The sequence below is a fragment of the Chiloscyllium punctatum genome, chromosome 8 (assembly GCF_047496795.1).
Source record: "Chiloscyllium punctatum isolate Juve2018m chromosome 8, sChiPun1.3, whole genome shotgun sequence".
Taxonomy (NCBI): Eukaryota; Metazoa; Chordata; class Chondrichthyes; order Orectolobiformes; family Hemiscylliidae; genus Chiloscyllium; species Chiloscyllium punctatum.
This window is the reverse complement of record NC_092746.1, coordinates 131,886,690-131,899,309: the sequence shown is the minus strand read 5'-3', so window position 1 is coordinate 131,899,309 and position 12,620 is coordinate 131,886,690. Positions and strand designations below refer to the sequence as shown.

General features: G+C 57.6%; 1 protein-coding gene across 12 annotated transcripts in view; it reads right to left on the bottom strand.

The window, feature by feature from the left end:
- The window catches only part of scrib (scribble planar cell polarity protein), a 226,854-nt gene extending 214,517 nt beyond the window's left edge, over nt 1–12,337 (bottom strand). For all 12 annotated transcript variants that reach the window (XM_072576533.1, XM_072576538.1, XM_072576540.1 and 9 more), the window contains exon 1: nt 12,104–12,337. In XM_072576533.1, the coding sequence (XP_072432634.1) occupies nt 12,104–12,262 (159 nt within the window). In that variant the 5' untranslated portion in view covers nt 12,263–12,337. The remainder of the gene's footprint in view (nt 1–12,103) is intronic.
- Nucleotides 12,338–12,620: the final 283 nt, after the last annotated feature.

The following is a 12,620-nucleotide window of genomic DNA, read 5'->3' as shown; positions in this document are numbered from 1 at the left end:
GTGTCACCCGTCCCACCTGACTTGCCTATCATTATGCCAAATAATAACCTCATGATGAATGCCTTCCTACATTCCCTGATAGGGTCCAATACCATTTTGTGAACAAAGCTACCCTCTGTGCTTTTCTATTTTATCTGTTCTTCCAAAACATCAAGATTAGATTACAGTGTGGAAACAGGCCCTTCGGCCCAATACGTCCACAACGACCCGCCAAAGCGCAACCCACCCATACCCCTACATTTACCCCTTACCTAACACTACGGGAAATTTAGCATGGCCAATTCACCTAACCTGCACATCTTTGTGACTGTGGGAGGAAACCCATGCAGACACGGGGAGAACGTGCAAACTCCACACAGTCAGTCGCCTGAGGCAGGAATCGAACCCGGGTCTCTGGCGCTGTGAGGCAGCACTGCTAACCACTGTGCCACCGTGCCGCCCTTGAAATCCGTGAATGATGAGCTCCTGATAGCCTGCAACTTCAGCTCTGTAATAACAATCAAGTCACATTCACACAATTTGATTTCTGACATCAACACTTCTTGTTCAAATGCTCGAAGTCACATGACACCAGATTACAGTCCAGCAGGTTGACCCCCAGCTCCAACCTGGTACTGCGTCGTGTGACTTCTGACTTTGTCCATCCCAATCCAACACCGGCACCTCCACATCACATGACAAATGTTGTGTGCATTCAGATAAAAGGTATTCAACTTTCACAGATGATCAATATTACTCTCTGGTTTGAATTTCTGCAACAATCTTCAGTGTCGATTTTTTACCTCTTGCTGTAAACATTGTGGATTATATTTCACTTCTTCCCCATGCTGTAACACCACACTCTCATTTCTTTTCAATTTTTTACACTTTCCTTTATTTGAAGACTCTCCTCCACTAATTAATGTAAACTCCTAAGTACTAACCGAGTGGTGTCAGGATGGATAACATAAGTGGACCAACTCTCTCTTCCACCATGTACTAGTGTCAGTGCCCTACGAATCATATCTCGTCTTATTTACTCCACACAAATTTGCTTGAGACTCATGCAGTAATCTAGAGACCTTTGAGGCTCTGGAGTTATATTTGTCTTTGAACCACAATAAACAATTGGGAACTCTGACTGCACACCTGCAGTGCTGACCCTCCACAGCGCAGTGTTTCCTCAGTGCTGACCCTCCACACCGTGGCGTTCCCTCAGTGCTGACCCTCCTCAGCGTGGCGTGCCCTCAGTGCTGACCCTCCAACAGGGCGGGCGTTCCCTCAGTGCTGACCCTCCACAGCGCGGCGTTCCCTCAGTGCTGACCCTCCGACAGAGCGGCGTTCCCTCAGTGCTGACCCTCCACAGCGCGGTGTTCCCTCAGTGCTGACCCTCCACAGCGCGGTGTTCCCTCAGTGCTGACCCTCCGACAGAGCGGCGTTCCCTCAGTGCTGACCCTCCACAGCGCGGTGTTCCCTCAGTGCTGACCCTCCACAGCGCGGTGTTCCCTCAGTGCTGACCCTCCACAGCGCGGTGTTCCCTCAGTGCTGACCCTCCGACAGAGCGGCGTTCCCTCAGTGCTGACCCTCCACAGCGCGGCGTTCCCTCAGTGCTGACCCTCCACAGCGCGGTGTTCCCTCAGCACTGACCCTCCAACAGCGCGGTGTTCCCTCAGCACTGACCCACCGACAGAGTGGCGTTCCCTCAGCACTGACCCTCCGACAGAGCGGCGTTCCCTCAGTGCTGACCCTCCAACAGGGCGGGCGTTCCCTCAGTGCTGACCCTCCACAGCGCGGTGTTCCCTCAGTGCTGACCCTCCGACAGAGCGGCGTTCCCTCAGTGCTGACCCTCCACAGCGTGGCGTGCCCTCAGTGCTGACCCTCCAACAGGGCGGGCGTTCCCTCAGTGCTGACCCTCCACAGCGCAGTGTTCCCTCAGTGCTGACCCTCCACAGCGCAGTGTTCCCTCAGCGCTGACCCTCCACAGCGCGGTGTTCCCTCAGCGCTGACCCTCCGACAGAGCGGCGTTCCCTCAGTGCTGACCCTCCACACCGTGGCGTTCCCTCAGTGCTGACCCTCCACAGCGTGGCGTTCCCTCAGTGCTGACCCTCCAACAGCATGGCGTTCCCTCAGTGCTGACCCTCCACAGCGCGGCGTTCCCTCAGTGCTGACCCTCCAACAGCGTGGTGCTCCCTCAGTGCTGACCCTCCACAGCGTGGCGTTCCCTCAGTGCTGACCCTCCAACAGCGCGGTGCTCCCTCAGTGCTGACCCTCCACAGCGCGGTGTTCCCTCAGTGCTGACCCTCCACAGCGCGGTGTTCCCTCAGTGCTGACCCTCCGACAGAGCGGCGTTCCCTCAGTGCTGACCCTCCACAGCGCGGTGTTCCCTCAGTGCTGACCCTCCACAGCGCGGTGTTCCCTCAGTGCTGACCCTCCACAGCGCGGTGTTCCCTCAGTGCTGACCCTCCACAGCGCGGTGTTCCCTCAGTGCTGACCCTCCGACAGAGCGGCGTTCCCTCAGTGCTGACCCTCCACAGCGCGGCGTTCCCTCAGTGCTGACCCTCCACAGCGCGGTGTTCCCTCAGCACTGACCCTCCAACAGCGCGGTGTTCCCTCAGCACTGACCCACCGACAGAGTGGCGTTCCCTCAGCACTGACCCTCCGACAGAGCGGCGTTCCCTCAGTGCTGACCCTCCAACAGGGCGGGCGTTCCCTCAGTGCTGACCCTCCACAGCGCGGTGTTCCCTCAGTGCTGACCCTCCGACAGAGCGGCGTTCCCTCAGTGCTGACCCTCCACAGCGTGGCGTGCCCTCAGTGCTGACCCTCCAACAGGGCGGGCGTTCCCTCAGTGCTGACCCTCCACAGCGCAGTGTTCCCTCAGTGCTGACCCTCCACAGCGCAGTGTTCCCTCAGTGCTGACCCTCCACAGCGCGGTGTTCCCTCAGTGCTGACCCTCCGACAGAGCGGCGTTCCCTCAGTGCTGACCCTCCACAGCGCGGTGTTCCCTCAGTGCTGACCCTCCACAGCGCGGTGTTCCCTCAGTGCTGACCCTCCACAGCGCGGTGTTCCCTCAGTGCTGACCCTCCGACAGAGCGGCGTTCCCTCAGTGCTGACCCTCCACAGCGCGGCGTTCCCTCAGTGCTGACCCTCCACAGCGCGGTGTTCCCTCAGCACTGACCCTCCAACAGCACGGTGTTCCCTCAGCACTGACCCACCGACAGAGTGGCGTTCCCTCAGCGCTGACCCTCCGACAGAGCGGCGTTCCCTCAGTGCTGACCCTCCACAGCGCGGTGTTCCCTCAGTGCTGACCCTCCGACAGAGCGGCGTTCCCTCAGTGCTGACCCTCCACAGCGCGGTGTTCCCTCAGTGCTGACCCTCCACAGCGCGGTGTTCCCTCAGTGCTGACCCTCCACAGCGCGGTGTTCCCTCAGTGCTGACCCTCCACAGCGCGGTGTTCCCTCAGTGCTGACCCTCCGACAGAGCGGCGTTCCCTCAGTGCTGACCCTCCACAGCGCGGCGTTCCCTCAGTGCTGACCCTCCACAGCGCGGTGTTCCCTCAGCACTGACCCTCCAACAGCGCGGTGTTCCCTCAGCACTGACCCACCGACAGAGTGGCGTTCCCTCAGCACTGACCCTCCGACAGAGCGGCGTTCCCTCAGTGCTGACCCTCCAACAGTGCGGGCGTTCCCTCAGTGCTGACCCTCCACAGCGCGGTGTTCCCTCAGTGCTGACCCTCCGACAGAGCGGCGTTCCCTCAGTGCTGACCCTCCACAGCGTGGCGTGCCCTCAGTGCTGACCCTCCAACAGGGCGGGCGTTCCCTCAGTGCTGACCCTCCACAGCGCAGTGTTCCCTCAGTGCTGACCCTCCACAGCGCAGTGTTCCCTCAGTGCTGACCCTCCACAGCGCGGTGTTCCCTCAGTGCTGACCCTCCGACAGAGCGGCGTTCCCTCAGTGCTGACCCTCCACAGCACGGTGTTCCCTCAGTGCTGACCCTCCACAGCGCGGTGTTCCCTCAGTGCTGACCCTCCACAGCGCGGTGTTCCCTCAGTGCTGACCCTCCGACAGAGCGGCGTTCCCTCAGTGCTGACCCTCCACAGCGCGGCGTTCCCTCAGTGCTGACCCTCCACAGCGCGGTGTTCCCTCAGCACTGACCCTCCAACAGCACGGTGTTCCCTCAGCACTGACCCACCGACAGAGTGGCGTTCCCTCAGCGCTGACCCTCCGACAGAGCGGCGTTCCCTCAGTGCTGACCCTCCACAGCGCGGTGTTCCCTCAGTGCTGACCCTCCGACAGAGCGGCGTTCCCTCAGTGCTGACCCTCCACAGCGTGGCGTGCCCTCAGTGCTGACCCTCCAACAGGGCGGGCGTTCCCTCAGTGCTGACCCCCCACAGCGCAGTGTTCCCTCAGTGCTGACCCTCCACAGCGCAGTGTTCCCTCAGCGCTGACCCTCCACAGCGCGGTGTTCCCTCAGCGCTGACCCTCCGACAGAGCGGCGTTCCCTCAGTGCTGACCCTCCACACCGTGGCGTTCCCTCAGTGCTGACCCTCCACACCGTGGCGTTCCCTCAGTGCTGACCCTCCAACAGCGCGGTGCTCCCTCAGTGCTGACCCTCCACAGCGCGGTGTTCCCTCAGTGCTGACCCTCCACAGCGCGGTGTTCCCTCAGTGCTGACCCTCCGACAGAGCGGCGTTCCCTCAGTGCTGACCCTCCACAGCGCGGCGTTCCCTCAGTGCTGACCCTCCACAGCGCGGTGTTCCCTCAGCACTGACCCTCCAACAGCGCGGTGTTCCCTCAGCACTGACCCTCCGACAGAGTGGCGTTCCCTCAGCACTGACCCTCCGACAGAGCGGCGTTCCCTCAGTGCTGACCCTCCAACAGGGCGGGCATTCCCTCAGTGCTGACCCTCCACAGCGCGGTGTTCCCTCAGTGCTGACCCTCCGACAGAGCGGCGTTCCCTCAGTGCTGACCCTCCACAGCGTGGCGTGCCCTCAGTGCTGACCCTCCAACAGGGCGGGCGTTCCCTCAGTGCTGACCCTCCGACAGAGCGGCGTTCCCTCAGTGCTGACCCTCCACAGCGCGGTGTTCCCTCAGTGCTGACCCTCCACAGCGCGGTGTTCCCTCACTGCTGACCCTCCACAGCGCGGTGTTCCCTCAGTGCTGACCCTCCGACAGAGCGGCGTTCCCTCAGTGCTGACCCTCCACAGCGCGGCGTTCCCTCAGTGCTGACCCTCCACAGCGCGGTGTTCCCTCAGCACTGACCCTCCAACAGCGCGGTGTTCCCTCAGCACTGACCCACCGACAGAGTGGCGTTCCCTCAGCACTGACCCTCCGACAGAGCGGCGTTCCCTCAGTGCTGACCCTCCAACAGGGCTGGCGTTCCCTCAGTGCTGACCCTCCACAGCGCGGTGTTCCCTCAGTGCTGACCCTCCGACAGAGCGGCGTTCCCTCAGTGCTGACCCTCCACAGCGTGGCGTGCCCTCAGTGCTGACCCTCCAACAGGGCGGGCGTTCCCTCAGTGCTGACCCTCCACAGCGCAGTGTTCCCTCATTGCTGACCCTCCACAGCGCAGTGTTCCCTCAGCGCTGACCCTCCACAGCGTGGTGTTCCCTCAGCGCTGACCCTCCGACAGAGCGGCGTTCCCTCAGTGCTGACCCTCCGACAGAGCGGCGTTCCCTCAGTGCTGACCCTCCACAGCGTGGCGTTCCCTCAGTGCTGACCCTCCAACAGCGTGGCGTTCCCTCAGTGCTGACCCTCCACAGCGCGGCGTTCCCTCAGTGCTGACCCTCCAACAGTGTGGTGCTCCCTCAGTGCTGACCCTCCACAGCGTGGCGTTCCCTCAGTGCTGACCCTCCAACAGCGCGGTGCTCCCTCAGTGCTGACCCTCCACAGCGCGGCGCTCCCTCAGTGCTGACCCTCCAACAGCGCGGTGCTCCCTCAGTGCTGACCCTCCAACAGCGCGGTGCTCCCTCAGTGCTGACCCTCCAACAGCACGGTGCTCCCTCAGCGCTGACTCTCCACAGCACGGCATTCCCTCAGTGCTGACCCTCCAACAGCGCGGTGCTCCCTCAGTGCTGACCCTCCAACAGCGCGGTGCTCCCTCAGTGCTGACCCTCCAACAGCACGGTGCTCCCTCAGCGCTGACTCTCCACAGCACGGCATTCCCTCAGTGCTGACCCTCCACACCGTGGCGTTCCCTCAGTGCTGACCCTCCACAGCGTGGCGTTCCCTCAGTGCTGACCCTCCAACAGCGTGGCGTTCCCTCAGTGCTGACCCTCCACAGCGCAGCGTTCCCTCAGCGCTGACCCTCCAACAGCGCAGTGCTCCCTCAGCGCTGACCATCTGATGTAGAAATGACATGACAGCAAGTCATGGCAGTTTCAGTTTTGTACCTAAAAGGAGGTTTAACCCCCTTTGGCTTCCTGAACACTTTCAATTGTTTCTCCAGCTGTGTAGCCTTGAACCTAAACAGGGAGCTGCTTGAAGCTGACATCATTTGTTTGGGTCCACATAACTGTGTAAATGAATTCAGATTCACCACTGTACCAGCTGACAGACTGATTTCAGGATTCTCAGGGATTGAAGTGTTGAGCCAATGAATCCCAGCGTCTGTCCTGTTGCCTGTTACAGAGCAGCCAGGCTGTGTGCTGGACACTATTTACCAGGTACAATTCGTGAGAGTCACCAGCCAGATGGGAACATGGGAATTATTGCAACATGTGAACGTCCATGTAAAGCTGAATTCAGAGTTTATCAGCATAAGACTATGGCACTAGCTGCTAAAACACCACATAAGACATCAAGAAGCACTGTGTTAATACAAAGCTGTTGTTCATCAGTCAGCCTGTTAGGCGAGTCAAAAGGTGTGGTGCTGGAAAAGCACAGCCGTTCAGGCGGCATCCGTACAGCAGGAGCGTTCAATGTTTTGAGCATAAGCTCTACATCAGGAATGTGGGGTGGGGTGGGATTGGGGGATCCAAGGGGGCTCAGAGATAAATGGGAGGGGGAAGATAGCTGGGAATGCGATAGGTTGATGAAGGTGGGGACTGACGGGGACGGGTCAGAGTGAAGGGTGCAGTGGATAGGTGGGAAGGAAGATGGACAGGTAGGACAGTACCGAGTTGGGGGGTGGATTGGGGACAAGCTCGGGGGAGGGGAGATGAGGAAACTGGTGAAATCCACATTGATCCCGTGTAGTTGGATGGTCCCAAGGTGGAAGATGAGGCGTTCGTCCTATAGGCATCGGGTAGCTGTGATTTGCTTGTCTTTGGTCGAGTAGGAGTGGCATTATCGTGTTGGGCCACAGGACTGTGGGATTGATTGGCGCGTGTGTCCCCCAGAGATGTTCTCTGCAACATTCCGCAAGTTGGCATCCTGTCTCCCCAATGCACAGAAGACCACATCGAGAGCAATGGACACAGCAGATGAGAGCACCTCATCTTCCACCTTGGGACCACCACCTTCATCTACCTATCACATTCGCAGCTAGCTTTCCCCAGCACCACCCTCCTCCCATTTATCTCGCTGCCCCTCCCCCACAAAAAAAACTCCTGATGAAGGGCTCATGCTTAAACCATTGACTCTTCTGTTACACAGATGCGGCCTGAGCTGCTCTGCTTTTCCAGCACCACACTTTTTGACTCTGATCTCTAGCATCTACATTGCTCACTTTCTCCTGTTGGGTCATCAGTTTCACAATGACCATTTATAACTTTAATCACGTCTTCAATCCAGTAAAACATTGCAACATATTAGACAGGGCAATAATCAGCAAAGTGGGCACCAAGCCACAAGCTGAGGAAAGGAGACCAAAACTTTCTTCAACACTTGGGGAATAAGTAAATGTAAAGAGGAGAGTGCAGCCTCTGAGCAGGGACCTGGAGATGCAGCATTTTGTTTGTATCTGACTGTTTTGACTATCATGGTAAGCTATGCATAAAGCCCCCAGCTCCAATGGAGAGCAGCACTGCCTGGATTATAGCTGTAGTACAATAGCAGAAACCAGGTAGAGGTCATTGATCCTCTTGCTCCTTCTCTGCCAAAATTTTAAAATATCTTGCAACGGCTTTCAGTTCTGAAGGCATACCTGATTCGGTTTCTCTCGACCAGCACTGCTAAATATCTCAGCGTAATCTCTGTTTTATCCTTTAAAGAAACTGTGCTAAGCAGACAGACCTGAATTTCAAACATAAAGACCACTCAGCCACAGTTACTGATACTGTTTTTTAAAGCAAGCTCTTTCAAAATGCAATTACTGAAGTGCACGTGGAACTTGAGCCCAGACCTTCTGGATCAGAGGTAGGAACACTACCACTGCACTACAATAATTTTTCTCTAGTTCATGATGTTTGTTTAAACAAACTAGACAATCAATTGTGACACTTTCGACAGAACGGGTAATTCATAATTACTGCCACTATATCTCCCACTGCCCTGCTCCTCACAGCATACATTCAATTCATATAATCCCTACAGTGTGGAAACAGGCCACTTGGCCCAACAATTCCACACCGACCCTCCAAAGAGTAACCCACCCAGACCCATTCCCCCATGGCAGCGAGTTTTGAGAAGATTTGTAGCTCAGATTGAGCTAACCAAACAAGCAGACAAAATGAGCCCAGAAACCCTAGCCACTCTCCCCGACATCAAAGACATCTCGGAAATGACTGCCAGACTACTCAGACTTCTTGGATTTGTTGCTGAGAATCGGCGGACTGTGTTCATTGGGTACCCATTCTTTTTGAATATATTCAAATGTTGAACCAAATACTGAACTACAGAAGCAATCATCCCAACATCCACAGCCTAAGCTGCATTGAACATTATATTAACGAGCCACCACACACTGCTGCACAGAGGAATGACGCAGAGCAGAGGAAAATCACCTACACTGTGTATTCAAATAAACACAGTTTGCCGATTTCTCAGCAACAAACCCAAACAAGCTGACAAAACACGACCAGAAACCCAAGCCACTCTCCCCGACATCAGACACCTCGGAAATGACTGCCAGACTACTCAGTCCCCTTGGCACCATGGTAGCCCACAAACCCACCACCACACTAAAACAGCAGCGAATGAACTTGAAAGACCCTATACAGACAAGTAAAGCTAATGTCATTTACAAAATACCTTGTAAGAACTGTAACAAACACTACATTGGACAAACAAGCAGGAAACTAGCCACCAGGATACATGAACATCAACTAGCCCCAAAACAACATGACCCACTCTCACTAGTATCCTTACATGAGGAAGGACACCACTTTGATTGGGACAACATCCGAGGTCAAGCCAAACAGAAACACGGACGAGAATTCCGAGATGTTGTGAAACTTGAAAGGGTTCGTGAAAGATTTACAAGGATGTTGCCAGGGTTGGAGGATCTGAGCTACAGGGAGGGGCTGAACAGGCTGGGGCTGTTTTCCCTGGAGCGTCAGAGGCTGAGGGGTGACCTAATAGAGGTTTACAAAATTATGAAGGGCATGGATAGGGTAAATAGACAAAGTCCTTTCCCTGGGGTCAGGGAGCCCAGAACTAGAGGGCATAGGTTTAAGGTGAGAGAGTAAAGATATAAAAGAGACCCAAGGGGCAACTTTTTCACGCAGAGGGTGGTACATGTATGGAATGAGCTGCCAGAGGAAGTGGTGGAGGCTGGTACAATTGCAACATTTAAAAGGCATTTGGATGGGTATATGATTAGGAAGGATTTGGAGGGATATGGGCCGGGTGTGGCAGGTGGGACTAGATTGGGTTTGGGATATCTGGTCGGCATGGACGGGTTGGACCGAAGGGTCTGTTTCCATGCCGTACATCTATATGACTCTAAGTATGGCGTTCCAACCTGAACTCTATCAACAAACACATCGAGTTGGATCCTATTTACCTCCCTCTGAGAAAAAGAACAGGAAATGACAGCACCAACCCAAGGAACCCTAAACACATAAATAGAAAGTGGGTCACTAACAGTAGTGCTTCACCGGAGGCTCACTGATGACATTACCTAGCATGGTGACAAAACGTCTGAAAATGAACCTGCCAATTCAGCGAGCAAACCTACATCCATTCTCTTACCCTACTGTTCTATGTTTACCCCAGACTAACGCACCTAACATACATACCCCTGAACATTATGGACAATTTAACATGGCTGATTCACCGAATCAGCACATCTTTGGATTGTGGGAGGAAACCCACACAGACTCAGGGAGAATGTGCAAACTCCACACAGACAGTTGCCTGGGGCTGGAATCAAACTTGTGGTCCCTGGTGCTGAGAGGCAGCAGTGCTAACCACTGAGCCACCGTGCTGTTCACAACTGTCAGCAATGGAACTAAGGTTATCAATGAGGAAAAGGTTCCTGTGGGGGGGGGGGGGGAGATTTATTCACTTGAGAGAAGAGTTGTAATGAACACTACACTCTGGAAGGTTAACATTGGGAAAGAAAGCAAGTGGGGAAAAAAATTCAGAACTGAGACTTAAACTAATCAGAAATCATGGATGTGTCTCGGTTTAATATTTTATCCTCAAACAGAGACTCACGGTAAACTCAATTCATTGCTACATGTGAAATGGTGATGATACCACTCCTTCAGCCAGACCTCTGGCATGGGAAGGGGGTGGGAAACTCCTCACCTGGGACCTCAGAAGGAGAGCACCCCATCCCCACTCTTCTCATTCCCTTCCTCCCACCCTCCTCACCTCATTTCTCCTCCCCTCCCCTTCGTTTGATGCTCTTGTCTACATTCCTCCTCCATTCCCACCCAAAGGTCACTGACCCCGTCCCCACTTGCACGCATCTCTACAGTCTTCTCCCACACTACTTCTGTCTCCCCCCCACCTAACACATCTCCCTATTCCCCCTCCTGCTGCACACTCCCCATCTCTCCTGCCCCTGAACTTCCTCTACCTGCCTGCTTGACCTATTTACCCCTTTCCCTGCAGCTACACAGACACCCCCTCCCTATCCCACCCTCCCGCTACACTCCCCCACTTCCCTATTACCTCCCTCTGCATACTCCAACCCTGCCCTCTCCCTCCCTGCCTCTTTCCCCCCTCTCTCCCTCCACCCCCTCCCCCTCTCTCTCTCTCCCCCTCCCTCCCCTCTCTCTCTCTCCCCCTCCCATCCCCCCTCTCTCTCTCCCCCACCCCCCTCCCTCTCTCCCCTCCCCTCCCTCCCCTCTCCCTCTCTCTCCCACCCCTCTCCCTCTCTCTCCCACCCCCTCCCTCTCTCCCCTCCCCCTCTCCCTCTCTCTCTCCCCCACCCCCCTCCCTCTCTCCCCTCCCCTCCCTCCCCTCTCCCTCTCTCTCCCACCCCTCTCCCTCTCTCTCCCACCCCCTCCCTCTCTCCCCTCCCCCTCTCCCTCTCTCCCCTCCCCTCTCCCTCTCTCCCCTCCCCTCTCCCTCTCTCCCCTCCCCTCTCTCTCTCTCACTCCCCTCTCCCTCTCTCCCCTCCCCTCTCTCTCTCTCACTCCCCTCTCCCTCTCTCCCCTCCCCTCTCTCCCCTCCCCTCTCTCTCTCTCACTCCCCTCTCCCTCTCTCCCCTCCCCTCTCTCTCTCTCACTCCCCTCTCCTCTCTCCCCTCCCCTCTCTCTCTCTCACTCCCCTCTCCCTCTCTCACTCCCCTCTCCTCTCCCTCTCTCCCCTCCCCTCTCCCTCTCTCCCCTCCCCTCTCCCTCTCTCACTCCCCTCTCCCTCTCCTCTCCCTCTCTCCCCTCCCTCTCTCTCACTCCCCTCTCCCTCTCTCCCCTCCCCTCCCTCCCCTCCCCTCCCTCCCCTCCCCTCCCCTCCCTCCCCTCTCCCTCCCCCTCTCCCTCCCCTCCCCCTCCCCTCCCCCTCTCTCTCCCCTCCCTCCCCTCTCCCTCTCTCCTCTCCCTCCCCTCTCCCTCTCTCCCTCCCCTCTCCCCCTCTCCCTCTCTCTCTCCCCTCTCTCCCCTCCCTCCCCCTCTCTCCCTCTCTCCCTCTCCCTCTCTCTCTCCCCTCCCTCCCCTCCCTCCCCTCTCTCCCTCTCCCTCTCCCTCCCCTCTCCCTCTCTACCCCCCCCTCCCCCCCCCTCCCTCCCCCTCCCCCCCCCTCCCTCCCCCTCTACCCCCCCCTCCCGCCCCCGCCCCCTCCCCCCCCCCCCGGTACCTTGGGTAGCTCCCTCAGCTGGTTCGAGTCGAGCAGTAGTTCCTCCAGGCTGCGGCTGTAGCGGTAAATCTCCTCGGGGACCCCGCTGAGGGAGCAGTGCCTGCGGTCCACCGACTCGATATGTCGGTTACACCGCCACAGCGGGATACACTTCAGCATGGCGGGGCCCGGGGCCTGCTCCCGCTCCCACTGCCACAGCCACAGCGCGGACTCCCCGCCGCCTCGGGGCCTCTCCTTCGGGGGGGGGGGGGTCCGTCCCCGGGCCCGAGCCTCCGCCTCACCTTCGGTCAATCCCCGGGCCCCGGGCTCTCGATCCAACCGGCGGTGGTGACGCACTCACGCTGTACGTGCTGCCTTGACCTCATCACGTCTCCGAACAACCGGACAAGACGCCATCTTGGTGAGGTCAAGGCTAGGGGCGGGGCTTAGGATGAGCCGTCGCAGTGAGGGGCGGGGGGCGGGGCTGTGGGCGGGGCGGTGAGCGGTGGAGCTGAGGGTGGGCGGGGCAGTGAGGGGC